Source organism: Dama dama, chromosome 5, assembly GCF_033118175.1.
Source record: "Dama dama isolate Ldn47 chromosome 5, ASM3311817v1, whole genome shotgun sequence".
In the NCBI taxonomy this organism is placed as follows: Eukaryota; Metazoa; Chordata; class Mammalia; order Artiodactyla; family Cervidae; genus Dama; species Dama dama.
Window position 1 is genome coordinate 108,052,746 of NC_083685.1, and position 21,863 is coordinate 108,074,608.

General features: G+C 52.2%; 1 protein-coding gene across 1 annotated transcript; it reads left to right on the forward strand.

The window, feature by feature from the left end:
• Nucleotides 1-620: 620 nt before the first annotated feature.
• On the forward strand, nucleotides 621-10,161 carry COPZ2 (COPI coat complex subunit zeta 2). The gene is made up of 9 exons (XM_061143842.1): nucleotides 621-746; nucleotides 1,399-1,473; nucleotides 3,108-3,189; nucleotides 3,840-3,931; nucleotides 4,381-4,436; nucleotides 5,144-5,221; nucleotides 7,189-7,240; nucleotides 7,849-7,887; nucleotides 9,831-10,161. The coding sequence occupies exons 1-9, from the start codon at nucleotides 636-638 to the stop codon at nucleotides 9,876-9,878; spliced, it is 633 nt and encodes a 210-aa protein (XP_060999825.1). The 5' UTR covers nucleotides 621-635; the 3' UTR covers nucleotides 9,879-10,161.
• Nucleotides 10,162-21,863: the final 11,702 nt, after the last annotated feature.

Here is a 21,863-nt window from a genome sequence, read left to right on the forward strand (position 1 = left end):
GACGCCATTCACAGGTGGAACATTTGTACTGCTGGGTATGTCTCATTTCAGATTGTGTCCATGTTTGCAGAGGTGTCCGGGCGCCATGGCTCCCTTCCCCAAGTCTCGGGAGGCATGAGAGAAACTCTACTGCACAGAGGGGTCTCTCTAGAGCTGTCCTCATCTGCTCCCGCTGCTAGGACTTGTCTCTGAAGTTCAGAGGATGACCCGATGTGTTTGTGCCAACGGTACCTACCAGGAGTCAAGAGACAAACTGGACTTTGCCTGTGTTTCCTGACGGTCTCAGGGCAGCCTGTGGACGTCGGTGCAAACCAAACCCACAAGCCTGAGAGAAGGCAGGAGGGGGAAAGGGGGCCGGTCTTGGGACAAACTGAGGCGGCAAGGAGCTCTGGGCTTTGAGGGGCCAAAGAAGGCCAGGGGAAGGAGAGCTGGGGTGTGAGCGCGGGGCGGAGAGGGCAGGAAGGGAGAGGAAGGAGGGAGGCCGAGGAGGGAAGGGCCTCGGGGGAAGGAAGGACACGCGCGGAGGGGCTGAGGGGGGCGGGCGCGAGGCCGGCGGCCGCCGGGGAGGAGCGGCGGCGGCCCGGGGGGCGCGGGGCGGGGCGGGGCGGCGCTGTCAGCGCGAGGCAGCGAGCGGAATGCAGCGGCCGGAGGCCTGGCCACGTCCGCACCCGGGGGAGGGGGCCGCGGCCGCCCCGACCGGGGGCCCGGCGCCGCCCGCCCGAGCTGGGGAGCCCGCGGGGCTGCGGGTACGGAGCGGGCGGCGCCGGGGGCCAGGGGGCGCCAGCTCACGGGTCGGGCGCCGGGGATCTTGGTGCCGCCGGGACCGGCCTGGGAGGGGCGGCGCCCGCGCGGGCAGAAAAGTTCCTCCGCGCTGACTCGGGAGGAGGCCGGTGCGGCGTCCGCGTGGGCGAAGTTCTGGAGCAGTCGGAGCGGGCGGGGGACGGCTCGGCCGGGCTGGATTGCGACTCTCCCGGAGGGCTAGGGAGCGCGGGGCCGCCCCGGCGGCGGGCTGACGTGCGTGCTTCTGGAGCCCGACGGGCCAGGGCGCCGGGGGCCGCTGGAGGAGCTCGGCGCCGCTGTCCCCCCGGCCCAGGTTCTGTGATACACTCCGACTCGGGCTCTGGAGCAGTCAGTGCATGACAGAACTTGGGCCCGGACGGACCTTCTGCACCCAATGGGCACAGCGCCCACCCGGGGCCTGCAGTGGGACATCTGTCTGGGCGGGGAGCGGGCACCCAAGTGGCCCATGCGGCATAGGGTTGGGCCGGAACCAGCTGTGGACTTTTGGGGCTGGGGTCGCTGGCCTGAGGATGGACTCCGGGGACCAGCAGGTCCCGTAGAGCCAATGACAGGGTTCTGCCCTGGCTTAGGGGTCAACAAAGCTCTCCCCCGTGTCAGTTGCAGGAACCTTCCCTCTACACCATCAAGGCCGTTTTCATCCTAGATAATGACGGACACCGCCTGCTGGCCAAGGTAACCTCCCACCCTCACCGGAGGGCCCCTGAAGACACTGAGCCACAGGCCCACGTCCAGAAGTCCCCACCCAGCTGACTCACCTGGCCGGAGAGACCCCACTGTGGGCTCTGCGACACAGACCAGCTCAGCTGAGACCCTTCCAAAGGTCATTCTGTCCATCTTCCTGCCTTGTCAGACTGCTGGCCCCCAAAGGGGGAGAGGCTGTCTCTTCTGTTTCTACTCATGTTGTCCAGAATGTCTTCTTCTTGAGAGTAATGTCCTTTACTCTGGCCTGGGACCCTGGATTCCTGGTCCACCAATTCTGAACAAGTAACCTCTGTTTTGCTTCTACAGCTTGGTAAACACTAAGGATTTAGAACAGATAGGATTTTATAGACCAGATTTTAATCCACCTCTTTCATAAATGAGGAAAATGTAGTCTAGAGAAGCCAAAAGAGTTGCCTGGAGTCACAGGTACTAATATCAGAGCAAGGATCCAAACTCGGGTATTTTGACTTGAAGCTCAGGAGGATGATTTTCTCTGCACCAACTATTCAGTTATCTGGTATATATGCTAGTGATCATGGCCAAGACAAACCAAACTAGAATAATCCCAAAATAAATATCTACCATCAACACAATTAGCTATAGTGGGACTGTGACACCTAAACTAGCTATGAAATGCAATATAGACTTTTTAGCTTGTTTAGGCTGAAACTTTTTATCTTCATGACATTGCAATGAGCCTGTTTACCACAACAGTGGCTGGCAGGGAGACCACTAATTTGCCTGCAGATGGGGCACTAGGTGGCAAAATCTGCATTCAGAAAATGGAAGCTGAGCTGACTGTCCCTTGCACCAGCAGATGGTCAGAGGTAGCTCAGCAACCAAAGGTTCCAGGGCCTCCTCCCAGCAGATCACATCCATGTGCAAATGCAGGAACTGAATCAGGTAGAGAGTCTCATCAAACTCAACAAAACAGTATTGATTTTGTTAGGCAGTGTGTGTCAGGAACTCTCCCTTAGATAGTTCATCTTCACCATAGTCGTCGTTGTTTAGTCGCTAAGTCAACTCTTGCGACTGTAGCCACCAGGCTCCTCTGTCTGTGGGATTTCCCAAGCAAGAATACTAGAGTGGGTTGCCATTTCCTTCTCCAGGGGATCTTCACCATAATTTTGTCTGAAGTCAGACCATCGTTGGCATTGAATCCCAGCTCTGTCCCTTAAACTGTGAGGTGTCGGAGAAGTTACCCCATCCATATAATGTGGATAATAAAGTAGCTGTTGTGCTTTATTGTGGTAAAGAGTCCCTGGCTCTGTCTTTTTTCCTGTAGACTCAGGTTAGTGTAAAAACAGTGTGTCCTAGTGACCACCCCGGTCATCTGCTGAATGTACAAAGGCCTCCAAGAAGTCAGGACAGGACTCCAAAAGCAAGCCTCAAAATTCCTCTACTTTTTATGACTCTCTTTGCTCAGAATTTAATCTGTGTTTAGGGGGAAACAGTGAGCAGACAGGCGTAGAGGGCAGTCAAGAGGAGGGGGGCATAGCAGCAGGGTCCCACTTGGCCAGCACCCACCGTTCCCTGCCACCCATCCAGGGAGGAGCCAGACCCTGTGGAGCGGCTGCCACTTTTTCTCCTTCCCTTCCTTCTAGTATTATGATGACACATTCCCCTCCATGAAAGAGCAGATGGCCTTCGAGAAAAACGTCTTCAATAAGACCAGCCGAACTGACAGTAAGTGTCCTCCTCTTCCTTGCACAGAACTCTCAGATGCACACTGTCATCTCCGTCTGGACACAGCTGCCCCTGTCGGCCTCACATACCCACAGGCCATTCCCTTTTCTTCAGAGATGCTTTTTCTTCCCCTTCCCAGCTGTTCTCTTTTCCCTTCTGGTGAACCTTCACCCTCCTCCCTGTCACCAGCATGCACACAGCCCCCCCACCGCCACCTGCTCCCACCTGCCTGCTTCTGGCATGCCTGGACTCCTCTCAGTGGAAGAGGCCACCACCAGCCTGGGCTGGTCAGAGGCATTGCACATGGTGGGTGAAAGGTCAGCCTTAAAACAGACTTGTTGACTTCTCAGAATGAGGCAGCCAGGTGCTAGGAATGAAGTAGAGGGTTGGAGCAGGGACACGGAGTAGCCCAGTGGTAGTGTCCCTAGTGAAAGTCTCTCCAAGGGTTCTAGTCTTTGCGAGGATTCTTTTTTTGTTTGGCCACTGCTTGTGAGATCTTAGTTCCCAGACTGGGGATTGGACTGGGCTGGAATTTCCTTTGCAAGTGTTCTGGGGAAGAAGAAGGAAATAGGCGGAGAGATGCAGAGCTGGAGATGGACAGGAGGGGCCAGGCAGAGGTGACCAGAACTGAGACCCTGTTTCTCTTCTAGGTGAGATTGCATTTTTCGGGGGCATGACCATCGTCTACAAGAGCAGCATTGACCTCTTCCTGTATGTGGTGGGCTCATCCTACGAGAATGAGGTGAATTCAGGAGGTTGGGGAGACAAGAAGGGTCTCTCTGTGGGGAGTGGCTTGGAGCCTGGGGTAGAAGCTGGGCGGCTTCCCCTTGGTACGCCTGCTTCTAGACTCTGGGGAACTGGGAGCCTCCAGAATGGTTCTTTCTGGAACAATGCATATCCATGATACCCATTCTATTCCTTGGGTACCAGAAATGGAGTCCTCTGCCGGGAGCTTCTGTCTCTATTATACATCACTGGAGAAGGATGTATTCAGTGTCCTGCAGCAGGCACTGCAGTGCTTCCCAATTCAAACACGGGGAGGGACCTTCTCAGGTCAAGTTGCAGCCAGGCTCCAGCCTTGTCCTCCCTAAAGAGGGGCAGCTGTCCAACAGTCAGGTTCTGAGGTTTCGTTCTGGCCTTCTCAACCTCGGTCTCTCTTGTTTTCCTCCTCGCACATCCACTCCTCACCAGCTGATGCTCATGTCTGTTCTCACATGCCTGTTTGAGTCCCTGAACCACGTGCTAAGGTGAGTAAGGTCCTCTGTCCTCCAAGGCTCCCATCCCCCAGACCTTGGTACATCACAGGCAGGATGGTTCCCTGCTTTTCTCCTTAAGTCTCCACAAGATAAAATCTGGAGCCAGAGCAACTTCCTGCAAGGCCCCCTGCCCTTTACCTGATCAAACAATGGTATGGCCAGAAGATGAAGTCTGGAGAAGCTAAGTGATTTGCCTGAGGTGTTACAGGTCATTTATATCAGAACCAGAGCCAAGATTCAAACTCAAGGTTTTTTGACTTGACGCTCGGGGTGATTTTCTCTCCATTCCCGTTCACCGATCTGGTATCTACTCCAGTGAACATGGCCTGGGTAAATCAAACTCGGATAACCAAAAATAAGTGTTTACAGTCGCCATGTGTAACTACAATAGAGCTGTACTACCTGCAGTGCTTTAGGGCAGAAATAGGATCAGTGTCCAAAAGTGGCGGGGGGTGGCACGGGTAGAATGGACCATGAGGGGCTGAAGGAAGCAGACCCGTCCTCTGCTCAGGAATCCCTTGCCCAGGTGCCAGCCTCACTGCCCTTGATATTCTCCTTCCCTGTGCTTTGCGGGGACAGGGGCTGGAGGGTGGGGAACGAGGCAGTCTTTGGAGAGAGCGGGTCCACCTCACTAAGGCAAGGACCCGGCTCCTCCCGGCCATGCCACAGGGAGGTTGCAGAGCTGTGTCTTCTTTCAGGAAGAACGTGGAGAAGCGCTGGTTGCTGGAGAACATGGACGGAGCCTTCCTGGTGGTGGATGAGATTGTGGATGGCGGGTGAGGAGTGGGAGAGGAAAAGGGGGCTGGTCAGAAGCCCTCACAGCGGGAGGTGGCCTTGAGGGTCATCAGTGCTAGGTTGCACCCAGCATGTTGTTGGCTCTCTGGCCAGATTCTCCCTCCCTTTCTCCAGCATATTCCCTGCGATCCCATCCCCCAACCCCACTCATGATGATGGAGGTTGACTTCAATGTTAGCCAAAGTCAAGCACGCAAGAAAGTAATCTGATGTCAAACTACGGCTGACTGTTGACCAGGCAAGGTTTTGGGGGAATGGTTTGCTCTCCAGTGGCCAGGAGAGGCAGGCAGCACAGACACCCGCCCTTCCTGGAAAGACTTCATTCAGGCAGAGCCCTGTGGCAGCTACACCTCTCGCTCTTAGAGGTTCACTCCAACATTGACTGCATGCACCACCTGGGCCAGTTGCTTATTTTCCTTACTTTCCCCAGCTTTGAAATGGATTCAATAAGGAAACTGCCTAAAAGGATGTGGGATTAAATGAGGTGATGCAGGTGAAGTTCATTGTTCTCCTTCAGTAAATCTTGTCTCCTCTCACTGGTATAAGATTATAGTCTTAGGAAGCTGGGAGCTCCTATGAGAGGTTGGTTAGTGAATTTCCATGGGGGCGGGGTTGGGCAATATTCAGGGAGAAAAAGAAGTTCTGGCTCTGGAGCAAAGGATAATGGAAATGGATCACCTGTGAGACATCCATATGCCTGTGATTACATGCATTTAATAGATGAGGAAACAGAGGCTCAGAGATTTAAGTGACTTGCCCAGGGTCACATGACTAGGGGTGGCAGGGCCAACATCTAAAACTTGTGCAGGTTTCCAGAGATTGTGCTCTTTGCATGGCACTGAAATACATTGCTAGGGACAGGGGCTCCGGGAGATGGGGTACTGTGAGGTTCTTCCTGCCTTCCCTCCCTCCTTTCCTCTATATCTGTTGACTGCCTGCTGCTGCTGTTGTAAGGCCTTGTGCTAATTGCTAGGACCTGACAGTGAGGGAAATAAGACCAGGTTTTGTGGAATATAAAAGTTGTATATAAAATTTGGTGGAATTTTTTCAAGAAACACACACAGTTATAAATATAAAATGAGGTGCAGGGCCTTCACAAGGGAGATTGTCAGTTTTATCAGCTTCCCATCTGTACCCCTAGAAGGCCCAGTTTTTGCCCCCCTTTCCCTCCAGTGAAAACAGGGAAGCATTAGTGGAAGCAACATTTGGTCCTGAACCTGAACCTGAATGGTTGCTATAGAGGACCTCTGGTGAGGGACTTGGGGCTACAAGTGCCCCTGTAATGAGCCTGGGAGAAGGTCTCAAGAAATGTTTGTTCACTTCCTTCTGCCCTATAGGAGGCTCACTAGGTGAGGAGGAGCAGTCACTCAGTTCCTGAGGAGCCTTTCTCACCCACAGTGACCAACTCTTCCCCCCTGCACACCCTCCAGGGCATCATGAAAGAGTGCCAACTAGCCAAGAAATGCCTCCATAATTGGATCTGTCGAAAGGAAAGGTTAAAAAAAAAAAAAGGGAAGGTAGATTCTGATTTTGCAGTTCCATTTCTTTCATGTATAGCACAACACCATGGCAGAAAATAATAGTGAAACCAGATAGGAACCCCAGGGGTTTCTCTTCCATCACTGCATCTGAATCCATCCCTTCATCCCAGAGGTGAAGTGAACTTTCTAGAGCTCTCAGTTTTTGAGCCCCTGCTTTTGACAAACTGATCGATCTAGAGTGGACTACCCTGACCTGATCTCTTAAGGGTTTGCCCAGTGATGACAAAGTATGTGAGAATCAGGGCTCCATGGTGAGGGAGAGTTCTGGCTTGAGGAGTATGGGCAGGCCAAGTACCTTGGAGGGAGGATGTTGCAGGATATGGCAGGGAAGCGAAAGGCTTAGCAGGGAGCAGAGTCCAAGGAAAGCACGGTGCTGATTTTCCTCCTCATTTCTCTCTCACTTTGTAGCGTGATTCTGGAGAGTGACCCCCAGCAAGTGATCCAGAAAGTGAATTTTAGGGTAAGAGTCATCCTGTATCCCCCCTCACTCCCATCTCCTCCAGGTTACCCTTCCCATCCTCTGTACTTCCTGTCCTCCCTGTGTCTGGGCAAAGGGAACCCGGATGGTGGGAACCCAAGCTCCTCTAGCAGAAGCAACCACTGGGTTGATGCACTTCTGGAGGGGAGCAGCAGTTTGGAGGGATGTCAGCCAGTAAAAGAGATCTCTGTCCTCTTCCCTTGGCCAATTAGAAATATCTCACCATCCTCCCTGGTGGGAAGTACAGACTGAGGAAATAAATAAATCCTCACAGAGACACCTGGTGGCTGCCTTGCCTTGAACTTGGCCTTGGAGGGGAAGAGATGGAATCTCCCCACCCAGTTTGGCTTCTCATGTCTGGATGAAACCTTTCTTCTCATTTTTAATCCCCCTCACTCTCCACCCACCGTGTCCCTTAGACAACCCTGAGGATGCTGGCTTTCAAGGGCTCTAGAAGTGATATACATGCAGTTCTGGATCCCCTGATCACAGCGTCCGCTCACCACCCACAAGCCCCTTTCTCTCACCTGTCTGTCTTCACCGGATACCCTTGCCCTGGCCTGACCACCTTGATTCTGCTTCCCCCACAGGCGGATGACAGCGGCTTGACTGAACACAGTGTGGCCCAGGTAGGCCTTCTCCATCTGCCTTGGCCAGAGATGGGCGAGAGGGAGGAGAACAGAGCATCCCAGGGGGACCCAGTGGGGCTCTCCAGGCAGAGAAGTCAGGGATGCAGGAGGGAAGGGATGACTCTGTCAGGCCATCTCTTGGAGACAGTCCACTGGAGGCTGCCAGGGTCCCCATGGTAATGTGGAGCTTGGGTATTAATAAATGATGATGGCTTCCCAGCAGTTCACCTTATCTCCTAGTTGGGTGTAGTTGGGTCCAAGCCCAGGAGGAGCTGCCCACGCTGAAAATGGCTGGGTCACTTGTTCCCCAAGTAGTGTGGGGGCTCAGGCCTCTGGAAAGTATCCCAAATAGGAGTTTTCTTCTAACCCCTCACCCCTGCTCTTTAGGGTCCACACTGAGGTTGTTAAGGGACACTTAAATCCACCATGGGATCTCATCCTCACCGCTGGCACAGCCAGTTTGGGCTGCACCTTGTCCCTGAGTGACCTGAGTGTGGAAAAGTCCATGCCCGCCAATCCCCTGCATGGTCCTATCTCGGGGTGCATGTGGGACAGGGCTGAAGTTTCCAGATCTACAGCCTGACTGGTTTCCCGGCTGCACAGACTTCCTACTTGTCAGGCTTGACCTCCATTCTGTCTACCTGCAGGTCTCTCTGCCCAGACTAATCCTGCTTTTATGGAGCTTCCTGCCCTGGCACTAACCACCTTGTACTGTAGTGGCCAGCGCTGCGATGGGCCCATGGCATCCCATGTGGGGCTCCAGGTGTGGTGGCGCCCTTTGCTGTACCTGCGGCCTCTCCCTTCCCAGTTCTCCTTGCCTCCTCCTACCCTGCTGAGATGAATGCAGCCACATGGCAACTTTCAGGGCTAAAGAGGTTAAGGGGCAATGAGCAGAGCAGATAAGAACAGCGGCGTGGGTGTGAGTCATCCAAAGGATGTAATGTTCTGCCTTACCACCTACAAGCTGGGTGGCCTAAGGCAAGTTATTCTACCTCTCTGGGCCTCGAATAATCACAGGACACTCCTCATAGAGTTATGATGAAAATTAGATGAGCTAAAGCATGGAACGCTCTTGGCATGCATCCTGTCTTCCATAGGGGGAAAGAAGGCAGACATGGCACTTTTAATGGAATTCTTGAGGAAACACCAAGGGATGTGCAGGTAGTGAATGGGAGATGAAAGGAAGAGAAAGGTAGATCTCTACTGAGAACTGCAGGAGAACTCCAGGTCCAGGCTGTTCCTGAGAGAGGAGGGGGAGTGGGCAAGAGGAAGGGACATACAGTGTGGGATCAGCCATCTCCGGGTGGGCGCGAAGCTTGATGGCTGGAGGGACAAACTGAGGGACATAGGTGGGGTCCGCACTGTGTTCGCGTGGTGTGTGCACAGTTGCATGGATCTGTGTAAACGTGGGGCTGAGGTTGTCTTGCAGCAGGATTTGAAAGGGAACACATCTGAGTGCAGGTGGCCTTCAGCAGAGCCTGCCCAGGAGCTCTTTACCAGCTGTGCCACATCACAGCAGCTTGGCGTGGGGTGTTGAGGACATACTGGCAGCCAAAGCTAGAGCTAGGGGTTTGCTGAGGTGTCTGGGCACAGGAAGTGTCAGGCCTGGGCCCGCCTCCGCCTGGACGTGGCACTGCGGGTGAAAGCTTGCATGGCATGGTGTGGGGAGACCAGGCTGCTGCCACACCCAGGGCTGCAGATGCTGGAACCGGAGGGCTGGCTGGGCCAGCTCCCATCTGGGCTGGCTGCTGGCTGCAGTCAGTTTGGGCGGCTCTTTCCATCTTGATGGCCCAGCCCCCCTTTAAAGCAGGCAGAGATGAGCTGCTGCCACCTAGTGACCGGGGATCGCCAGGACATGTGTCCCCCAGACCCGCCACTGCACTGTTAATGTACTTGAATTCCACCCGGTAATTCTCTCAACCCTCCACACCCCGCCCTACCAGGTTCTTCAGTCTGCCAAGGAACAAATTAAATGGTCGTTACTGAAATGAAGGCTGTGCATTCAAGGCTCCCTGCCCCCAGACCATTCCCCCAATCCTAGCAAAAGCACAGAGACCCCAGGGAACAATAGAAACCCAGGCCTTCCCAGAACTGACTCCTGAGGTCTCCGGCCAGGGACTTGAAATGCAGAGATTTGGCTTCAATACTGAGTCACCCCTTCTTCCTGCCCTGGCCTGCCCTTTGGGCCTTGAGAAGCAGCTGAGTTGCCTTAACTCACACCTTAGGCATCCCTGGCCCCAGAGCCCAAATAAACCTGCTTTTGTCTCCTGCCAATGGTCTCTCTCTTTTGGCCTGGGAAGTGTGTATGTGTTCTGATAAGGGCTTCTGCACTCCGCGGCATCTTCCGGATGCCCAGTACTAGGTGTATCTTTGTGGTTGTGTGATTGGGGAGGAAGTGGGTGAAGGGAAAGGAGCCGATTTAACTTAAGTGAGGGCGTGCGTCACTGACACCGGGGCCCTATATGTGGTGTGGAGGGCTAGGTATGATTGTGACAGGGTGAAAGAGTCACAATGGGAGAAACGGTGCATTTGGGAAGAAAAGAGCAAAAGATACTACACACGTGGTGGCCGCACTGGGATTCTTCAACTCACTTTTTCCATTCTCAGCCTCCAGAAGGGAAGTGCATAAAGGTTTCCTCTGGACAAACTGAGGAACAGCACGCCCGTTTTTCTTGGCTTGCTCAGGAAGTTGCCCGGAAATCCAATGCTGGCATATACCTGGGTACTAGAGCGCTGCAAGCCTGGCCAGGCCCAGATACTAGGGGTGAGGAGACATCGGCCCAGCTCCCACCTTGCATTGTGTCCAGATCACCTAGTGCGCCCAAGGGTGAGAAGAATTACAGGTACAGGAGAGGGATCCTATAGGCAGATGGGAAAGATGGCGTGACTTTCGGGGGTCACGACTCCTCCTCTCTCCCTGTTCTAGAACCTCCCCTTTTCCCTTTTCTGCGTGACGTACAGAAGTCCCTGAGAGTGTCTAACTTTCGGCCTGGGATCGCTAGTTTCCCCAGATCCAGAGCCAACTGTAGATGCAAGTTCACGCCCCGCCTTGGCTCCGCCCCTAGGCGCCCACCGCCGCGGGGAGCCGGGTCCGGCGACTTTATCCACGATCCTATAGCGCCACCTGGAGGGAAAGGCGGGGAACGCGCTCCCTCCGAGTCCCGCGTCCCCTACTAACTCCGCCCCCAGGGTGGGACAGACCCCTGCTCCCGCGAGTTAATCTCTGGCCTCCAAATTTAGCGGCAGGGCGTTGCCCTAGCAACCAGCGAGCTGGACCCGCCCTGCGAGCTCCGCGGCAGGCACTGCTCACGAATTTCCGCCTGCCGCTGCTGAAAGTGACAGACCCTGGGTGTTAATAGAAGCAGTCCCTGCGTGTCAGCAAGTCCTACATTATAAAAAAACTCTCTACAATGGATATTTATAAATGGGCCTGCCTACTTTTGTGATTAGAGAAAACAATACAGTTCTGTAAACATTATAAACACTTTGTACACAACCATTCCAATAAATAATGCAACCCTGAAAAAAAAAAAAAAAAAGACTGTGCAATTAAGTACTGTAGAGTTCAGGGGCCAGTGTGGCGACGGGAAATGAGAGATTTTCCAGAAATACTCTAATGTTCGGCTTCATCCGGTGTCCGGCTCCATCCACCGCCTCTAAATGACCGCAAGAACCGGAGGGGCAAATTCGCTTCCTAGTAACCCTTCGCGCCCAGATGGGTCCTGCAATTTCAATTATGCCGGGACTGGCACTTCGCACAAACTGGCCCACCGCATACTGCGGACTATGCGGTGCCTGCCCATTTTACGGAGAGGCACACCGAGGCTCTGAAAGGTTAAAGTGTTCACGACAGTTTCCGCAGAGCCGGGACCGCCGGGAAGAAGCGGCTTTCCCACGCTCCAAATTCTAGGGTCGTCCGACCCCCTCGCCCACACGGGGACTACACTGGGTTCAGAGGAATGAGTAGAGGGGGTGTGGCAATGCGTAGAGGCAACCAGAGAGGTGTCCTTTATGGCCAAAGGACTCTGGGAAGGGGGGCTGCAGCGAAGCAGCCGACCCACGCCCGGGGCGGGGAGGGGGCAGCTCAGACGGCTGCGCGGAACCTCCGGGGGAAATCCGGGGGGTCCGGGGAGCGCCGGCAGAATGGGGGTCCGGGACTCTAACAAGTTTGCTGGCTTGGCTCTCCCGGGGCTGAGGCGGACAGGCCTGTTGCACCCCCAGCCCCTTCTCGGCGCCCGCAGCCCCGCGGAGCCGCCAGAACCGCGGGCCTGGTTGTCTGGCTCGAGCTCTGCCCGCTGGCCCTGCCTCTCCCGCTCCCCCACGTGAGCGCGGCCTGGGGCGCGCAGCACGCGAGGGTGGGGGCGCCGTCTGCTCTCAACCCCTGGGCTCCTCCTTTCTGCCCTCGTGGGCTACCCAGCGGGTCTCGAGTATCTGTGGGTAAGGGGCTTCAGGGCATCCCCTTTGCACCGGGGACGTCAGTGACCCAGCCGGAGGGCGCACACTGAAACACTGGCCCGGGGCTCAAATGCAGGGGGGACGCTATCCACACCTAGACCGAGCTAGAGACACAGAGGTAGTACCGCCAGGCCCCTGGACCCCGTTTATACCACCCTGAGCCGGCGGCCCCCTCTCTGGCTCCGCGCGCCCTCTGCTTTCCGGCCATTGGCTGGCAGGAAGGCAGAGCTGGTCGGATTGGCCCGCATCCAGACAGTGATGGATGGCTCCCCGCTGACTGGACCTCGGCCGGGAGGGTGTCTGCTTCGTGGCTCAGTTTGGCAAAGGCGGGACCAGACAGGCTTGGGAGTGGGTTGGTGGATGAGCTGGAGGCCGGGTTAAGGATCAAACTTTCTAAGCTCTCAACCTCCCTTTAAACTCTACAGCGGAAAAGAAAAAAATCTTGCCCCTGATTTCCCGCAGATACTAATTCCGGAACCTGATGTAGGCAAAATTGAACCATTTACCCAAAGCATTTTGGGCACAACCCTACGGACCTCACTTTCACTCCAAACTGGGCCTCCTTCATTTAATGATGTTCGCGCATTCCTTTCGTTCACTGAAATATTTGCGTGTTTGCCAGGAGCCAGGCAGTAGGGAAAGAAGAGGAGGGAGACTGATAAGCAAGTGACTGGGCCCAGAGGTGGCAGTGGGGTGGGGAGGAGGATTGAAAGGAGAAAAGCGATGACAGATATTTCAAGATAGAAATACCTTTTGTAATCAAATTGTGTTCTTTATTTTGATCTGAGTGGTGTTAAAAATTCAGTTTGTGCTTCAGACTTGTTCTTTCCTGTAGGTAAGTCATAATTCACTACAAAAGAAAAAATAAATTAACCAAATGGCTGCCAGATTGTACTCTGTCATCAACATTTGTATGGTCCTCATCTGTTTCCTAATCTCTTCCTCATCTCTGTCAACTAAAACTGGAAAATATCTTCGATGAGGATCCACAGAAATAAGAGTTATTGTGAAACATGTGTGGACCTTATATTGTACATACAGACCAGTGCTCTATCCCTCAGAACAGACTCTTTAGTAAGAAAAGCAGTATTGACACAAATAATAATAATAAAAGGAAAATAACATTTCTTTTGAAATAAGTCATTTCAATAGACATTTACTAATTGGCTGTTCCAGTTCATCTTGAAAGCAATTAGAAATGTTGACAGAGGAGACTAGGTTTTGTAGTATTTGGCAGAAAGAAGTTGGAGAAAGAGACACCGTAAAGGGAGAAATCGTGTAAGCAAAGCAAAGCGGAAGAGAATCTGTCTAGGGAACTGCAGGTAGGCACATGTAGCTGGAATGGAGGATGCGAATCTCTGTGGGGAGGCCTGGATGTGTTGAGACTTGAAACTCCTCACTAAACAGGTTGTGACGGGATCCAGGGCAGCCTTGAATGGCATGCTAACTAATTAGTGCCATTTACTGAGTTGACTAATCTGTGCTCCTTAGCAATCCTACTGTCTTCAAAACAGGCTTACCAAGTAGATGCTGTTAGACTTATTTTTACAACTGAGGGCCCAGGAATTGGGATAGTTTGCCTCAGGGCACAGGTTAGATTTAAACCCAGGCTGGTCTGACACCATTGCCCACTGCTCTTAGACCACAGAGTTTGCTTTGTATTCTGAAGGTGAGGGGGAGCCATTAAAGACTTTGAAGCAGTTAAGTGATACCAGCTCAGTATTTTGAGCAAAGAACTCTGCCAGCAATATGGAATGCTTATCGAAGAGGGAAATAAGAATTTAGGGTTAGACCCACAGAAGGCAGTCATTTTCATTATAGTCCCTTTCCATCCTTTATCTAATCAGTGCCATCCAACTTGATTGCACATCTTGTCACCAAACAGCTTGCAAAAATCAAGTCCACTCAGAGTTTGAAGAGTTAGTGCTTTTGAATTAATTTAGATAATTGCAGGCAATCATTCCACAAAAGGGCTTCCAAAAGGACCGTTTTGTTAGGGAAAATGATTTAACATTTATGTTCTGAATAGTGTATTAAAAAGTAATAAATTGGACTTCCCTCGTGGTCCAGTGGTTAAAAATCTGCCTGCCAATACAGAGGACACGGGTTCGATCCCTGGTCTGAGAAGATTCCCCCATACCGCAGGCCAACTAAGCCCGTGTACCACAAGAGCTGAGCCGATGTGCTCTAGAGCTGGTGCTCCACAATAAGAGAAGCTGCTGCAGTGAGAAGCCTGGCACCACAACTAGACAATAGCCCCTGCTTCCTGCAACTAGAGAAAGCCCACGCAGCAACGAAGACCCAGCACAGCCAAAATAAAACAAATAAATAATAAAAAATTCAAAGTAATAAACCAGTTATTACCAGTGGGAAGAGGAAAAGGGGGAGGAGTAAAATAGGGGTAGATGATTAATAGGTACAAATTACTATGTATAAAATAAATAAGCCTCAAAGATATATTGTACAGCACAGGGAATACAGCCAATATTTTATAATAACTATAAATGGAGTATAATCTTTAAAAGTTGTGAATCACTATGTTGTACACCTGAAACTTCTGTAATATTATACATCAACTATACCTCAATAAAAAAATTTAAAAGTAATAAATCCACTTAGCTTATGTATTTGTTGCCCTCTTACCCTCACCTACATCCACTGTTTTTAACAGGCATATATCAAATGAAAGAAAAAGAAATGGCATGAGAGATCTGATTCCTTCTGACCAGGCCCACAATTTCTCTTTATCCAACATCTGACTTTTTTATTAAACTTTTTATTTTGTATTGGAGCATAGTCAATTAACTATTATATGATGGTTTCAGATGAGCAGCAAAGGGACTCAGCCATACATATACATGTATCCATTCTCACCCAAACGCCCTTCTATCCAGGCTTCCACAAACATTGAGCAGAGTTCCCTGTATTACACAATGGTTGTGTACACAACCATTACACAACCATCCTTGATGGTTATTCATTTTAAATATAGCAGTGTCAGTCTGTACCTGTCCATCCAAAACTCACTAACTATCCCTTCCCCCCATCCTTCCCTCTGGCAACCTTTTAAGTTCTTTCTCTAAGTCTGTGAGACTGTTTCTGCTTTGTAAATAAGTTCATTTGCATCAAGTCTTTTTAGATTCCACATTTAACATCATGTCATATGATGCTTCTGCTTCTTTGTCCAGACACCTGATTTTTAAGGCATTGAAAATACGCATCTTACTCTCCTGGCTACAATGAGCCCTCATCCAGGGAAACCTGAGGATAGAAGAAAACTCTGAAAGTCATGGAGGCAATGTCCCTGCCTCCAGGCAACAGCTTCTTAGTGATTGACAGGGATTCCTGGGGTGGGTGGGTATGTTGGGGACATATGGGGACATATGTGGAGACATGGGTTCACTGACAGAATGATTGAAAGAGACCGGCCTCAGCTGCTCTGAGTCTCGATGGATTAGGGATCATCCCAATCCTTCCAGCTTCCCTGGTGGCTCAGCTGGTAAAGAATCTGCCTGCAAGTCAGGAGACCCAGTTAGATCCTGGGTTGGGAAGATCCCCTGGAGAAAGGAATGGTAACCCAGTATTCTTGCCTGAAAAACTCCATGGACAGAGAAGCCTGGTAGACTACGATTCATGGGTTGCAGAGTCGGACACCTAACACACACACATTACCCCTCCAGAGTATCCAGCCGCATGTTCAGAAGGTTAGAGGTCTCCTGGAACAGTCTCTCCTGAGAACTGGCTCACAAAGGCCAGAATTCAGAACTCGGTTATGGGGAAGCGGATGAGATTTTTTTTTTTTTTTTTTAGTTCTACCACTTTATTGCTACCAACCCATCTCCCTCCACCCTCGTGCACACATGCTCCGTCATGTAATCCCATGGGCTTCAGCACGCCAGGCTCCTCTGTCCATGGACTTTTCCAGGCAAGAATACTGGAGTGGGTTGCCATTTCCTTCTCCAGGATGAGATTTTTTAAAACATTGAAAATCAAAAAATAGCTGTGTTCTCTGAATGACTGCAAGTAGAATGGACTCTCACAGGTCTGTCCAGAAGATGGCGCCATAAGACCAACTTCACATCCTTCCTTCCTGGCCCCGGGGATCATGATGAGGCCTTTGGAAAGGCCGGCAGGAACCAACCAGATCTAGCTGAGCTCTGGAGTCCATTCCTAGAGATGCCCTCGACCACAGAGCAGAACCTGGCCCCTGTCGGTGGGGTGGGCGGACCTTGGAGGGAAGAGAGGGTGAGAGACCCTGGGAACTAGGGGCAGTTATGCTGAGAAAACAGGGCCCCTGATGAATACAGTGTCCACAAAACCAGACCTCCCTTCCAACACTCCAGATTTGACTCCATTCCCTAGATAGCCAGACTGGAAGTTGGGGGAGGGGGCTAAAGGACTCCGGCACTGAAGAAAGCCTAAACTTTGAGATAGGAAAAGGAAGTTGGGTGATTCTGGGAGAACAAATTACAGCTGAGGAAAGTGAAGCTCAAAGGATGATTTAGTCAATGTCACACAGCTGAGTGACAGAGCTGGGACAGCAGTTAAGTGTTCCCTGAAATGCTGCTTACCTCTCCATGTCCCTGTGCTCTCTGCAGAGCCTCAGAATCTAACATTTATACACAGAATTCCCACAACAAGGAGTGCCTTCTTGGGCATTTAAAACAAAATAAAACAGGGCTTCTGGATTCAAAACCCCAATACACTTTTTCTTTGCACATTTTCAACCAGATTTATTGAGGTATAATTACACACACTGAAATTCACAAATTTTAAGTCTACACTTCAGTGAGTATTGACACCTGTCTGTAGGTAGGCTGTACAGTTTCTAAGTATAATAACTCCAAATCCAGGGAATTCCCTCCAATTGTGGTTTTATTTTTACTTTTTAAATTTTTTGGCTGTGCCGTGGGGCATGTGGGATCTTAGTTCCCTTACCAGAGATCAAACCCACGCACCCTGCATTGGCAGTTTGGAGTCCTAATCACTGGACCACCAGAGAAATCCCCAGTAGCGGTTTTTTTTTTTTTATAATGAAATTAATAAATGAGTGTCATCAACTTTGTTTCCTTTCAAACAAAGGAAGGAGAATTTATATACAAAATACAAGCTAGCTCCTTGTACAGGTTTCTTTAAGGAGGACTCAAGTAAATAACTAACATTTGTCAGGTTCTGTAAAAGAATTCTGTTTACTTCACATATGTAATTTATTTTGCAATCCCAACCTCTGTGAGGTATACAGGTGTGTCAGCCTTGCTTGACAGGTGGGGGAACTGAAGCTGCTCTCTGGTCCTGGGAGCAGAAGCAGAGAGGTCGGAAACCTGTGGGCTTCACTTTCAGTAAAGTTCTCTCTTCTGAAAGAGCACTGCCCCGGACCCAGTGGGCCTGCCTACCTGTTTGCTCCCCAGTGAACCCAGAATGTTTGCTGGAGCCAGCAAGATGGGGTGTGACTGACAAAATGGCCAGGATCCGGCTAATGGGTGTGTGGGTGGGTGTGTGAGTGGAGGAAGAAGATGAACAGACACACCTCCCTAGATTCCAGGAGAAGCTTTGGGGGCAACATTGAAGTGAATCAGAGAAGGTAAGAGCCCCAGAAAGCCTTACAGAACAGAGCCATCAGCCCCCACCCTCCTCCTAATGAGGATTAGGATATAGGGCATCTTCTTGTATGCCACAAGGATGAAACACAAGTGTTTAGGAAGGCTGTAGAAGCATGCCAGGATGCTAGCCCAGGCACACAATGAATTTCTGGGACCTGAGAGTAATACTACTCCATCCTGAAAAAATGAAAGAAAAAAAGTGTGGGTCTCTAGCTTTGAACATCTTTTATCCTCGGGGTACGTTTGGAGTCTCCTTTAAGTTCTAGCTGTATAAGTTGAGAGAAGCCTAGGTGTAGCTGGCGGGAAAGAGACAAAGAGGGCCTAGGAAGGCAAGAAGGAAGTAGCAGGGGAGAGACAGGGGCCTGGGGCTGAGAGACAGCCCAAGACTTGGTAAGGCTCTTGTCTGCCCTGCCTCCTGTGTGCATAAGCACCCCCTCCAAGAAGGGGCCCTCCAGAGGAGGCTTAGCTTAAAGCTGAGTCCCTGGGCAGCAGCAGGGAAGGGGGGTTTGGGGTGTCCCAGTGCAGATCAGCTCAAGGGAACTATTTGTAGAGTCCCAGACTCAGAGTCAACTGTGTACAGGTTACTTAGAGCTCTGGGTGACCAGAGAGATAAGGAGTTTCCCTGATGACAGTCTTTTCTCTTCCTTCTCTTTCTGACTCTCTTCTTCCTTCCACTCTCCTTAAACCTACAGAATCTCTTAGGCAGCTGGGATCAACATAAGCTAGGGACTGATCCGTGTACAAGGGAAGTCGGGGCGCCTGGAAACAGCAGAACCTGGGAGAGGAATCTGTGTACAGGGCAAATGAGGGGAGCCTGAAAACAGCTGAATCTAGGGAAATGGAACTGCTTAGTGAGAGAGCAAGGGGGTTCTGGAAACTGCCAAACCCAGGGAGGCCAATTTGTGTACCGGAGAAACATGGGGGAACCTGGAAACAGCAGGATCTGGAGAGAGAGTTCGTGTACAGGGGGCAGACAGAGAGAGAAGCCTGAAAACAGTTGAATCTGGGGAGGTAGATTTGTGTGCAGGGGGAGCAAGGGGAGACTGGAAACCGTACAATCTGGGGAGACACAGTAGTGTACAGTGGAAGCCAGGGCAGTCTGAGAACAGGGGCTCTCTGGGGAGGGATCTGTGTGGGATTACAGTTGGGGGGTGGGAGTGGGTGGAACCTAGGGGATCTGATGAGGCAGATGGGGGCGGGGACACAGGCAAGCATAGGAGTGTCAAGAAGGTGGTCGTGTGGAGTGGGGGGCGTGACGAGACCCCTTTCCGAGTAGCTTTGAGTTAGATGCCTTTGCAGCCCCTTCTAGACAGGGCAGGGCAAGGGAGCAGATCTCCAATGCGGATTCAAGATTTCACATGGCAAGAAGAGACGGGTCTTTGTGGACAGTTGCTGCCCTGGTCCTAAATGAGCAAAGCCTGGAATTTCCTAGGGGAGCCAAGGCGGGTAGAGGGGGTGGGATGAGCCGGTTGAATAAGCTGCCTTGCCCCCCATCTTCCCCACCCTTCTCTGAGAGGGACAGGCCTCTTTCTCCCTGTCCACCAACCAGCCTGACCTCTTCCCCCCACCGGTTCACTTCTGAGAGACAGACAGACAATGATAGAGCTGCAGACAATCGACTGAGGGAGGGCCCACAAAAGCTCCCTCGCCACCCCCCACCCCCCAGAGGGGCCCTGAGCTAGCAAGCCGACGGGAACTGTCACTTCAGTGGAGCGCCTTCAGGTGACAGGCCTTCAGGAGACAGGGTGACGTCGGGCTTAGAAGGGCCTGAGATTTTTGGGATTCTGCCTGTGCCTCTTGGAAACCAGTTTCCCAGGCAGTGGCCTCTGCAAGGGGAAAGGGAGGGGCCACAGAGGCCTCACACCAGAAAGCGAAGCCGCGTCTACTGTTAGCTGTGGGATCTCGGGCCGGTTATGCTGTCTGTCCAGGTCTCGGTTTTCTTGCCTGTGAAATAAAGGATTGGGCTCCATCTTTGAAGGCCCCATGACTTGAATGTGGATTCCTGGTAGACTCAGGAGAGAGAGCAGAGAAAGAGCCCAAAGTAGCATTTCTCCTCATTCGTTGGCGCTGCTCAGGACTTCATAGCAAACACACCAGGCGAGGGGCTTGGGGGGGAGACTGGCATTTTGGATGCTGTGGGAGTGTTGGAGCGAGCTTTCCCAGGCCTAGATGAGGACTTTAACACTTCTTATCACTCCGATGGGCCCCTTCCCTTAAAGCAAAATTATTTTTTGCTCCAAGCCCCTTGGATTTCCTGGCTGGTGAGCCAGCCTGGAAGGTGGTATCCTTACCCTGTTCCACATATTCAGCCCTGCTTCCACGCGTGTCCAGCCCCGATGTCCTCTTTTTTTTGTGGCTGCTGTTATTACCCTGTTTGTTCTTAAGCCAAGGATGTTTGGGATCTTGTCACAAGGCTCAAAGTCTCAGGGAGAGGACCCTCCTTGCCCAAATTTGGAGAGAACTCTCCAAATACACCAAGGTCCTGAGGTCTCACAACTGCCCCTTGCCCACTGCCAAGCCTGAAGAAGGTTCATGTGCACCACCCGCATGGCTGCCTGCTGGGCATGTCGCTGAGGCACCCATTGACCTACCGACCACCAGTCTGGATGAGTGGAGCGCATACTGGGTACTGATGGGGAGGGGGTGGAAGTAGCATGGGACTAACTCAGGCCAGGCCTGAAGCATTTGAGTAGCAGACACATGCCTCTCCACTCCTCCTCTTAGCCTGAGAAACCAATGGGTTTAACACAGAGGCACAGCTTGGACTGATTGATGCTCTGATGGTTCCAGAAACCCTCCTCACCTCTAATCTGTGCAGAAGAAATTGTTCCTAGCACTTTCAGAATCAGAACGGAAGAGTCTTGCCCAGGTGGAGGTGGACTAGTGTTGCTTGCTTCATCTCTCTCTCTCTCTCTCTCTCTCTCTCTCTCAGTCCAGGTGACCTGCCTCCGCATACCCAAGAAGGGAGGGGAGGAGGAGTCTCTGGGGGACATACTGGGAGCTGGACCCCCGGAATCCAGGGCCACCAAAGATGGTCTCAAGTGTACAGAACCTCTTCCCAAGGGGAGCCGATCATCCCTAAACACAGGAGAGCTCCTCCTCTCTCTCATTTCTCTTTCCTCGGCACTATCAAGGATGTACCCCAGTTTTTAATGAGCCCCAAGGATGTGGGAGCTGGAGGGGTAGTGGGCTGGCCAGAGGAGGGTGGGCTCCGCCAGGAGGCAGGGAGGAGGGGGAGGGGATCTGATTAGAATCCGGGCCGTATGGCGAACGCTGCGGAGATGGAGGTAATCAGTGAGCGGGCGAGACAGCATGCTCAGCGACAGCAGGCGGCCGGGCCGTCGCCATGGCAACCGCGGCCTCCGGGGCGCGCGGCTCGGCGCTGCTCCGCGTCCGCTGCGGAACATCTGCTTTGCACTGGGCTGCTGGGAGCCGGGGGGCGCGGGCGCGGCTGCTCCCTCCACCCCGCAAAAAAGAAACAAATTAGGCCAACTGTCCAATGAGGGGCCGCAAATGTATTTATTAATGCGAGGGAAAGGTTGTTCCGGAGCGCAGTTTGATTAATGTTTGAGTCTTCAGCTTGTCAGTCTGGTTTTGTCTCCCGCAAAAGGGGAAAGGGAGGGGAGGGGTGGGGGGCTGGAAGGGGAGTGGGGAGGAGAGAGACAACAAAGCGGGAGGGGATGTTAATAGCCAAATAGGCTCTTTTTCATGTTTCCCTCAGCCTGCCACCCTTGATGGATGGCTCAGACAGAGACCGGAGCGCATCAGGGAGACGCGAGCCCCTCTGGAGAGCTGGGGGAATGGAGGAGAGAGGGGGGCTGCTGGAGCCTGGTTGGGGTCTGCTGGGAGGGGTCTCCCGGAGGGTTGCAAGGAAAGGAATGACCCCAGGAAATGGGCAACTCCTGGAGAAACCCGAGGAAA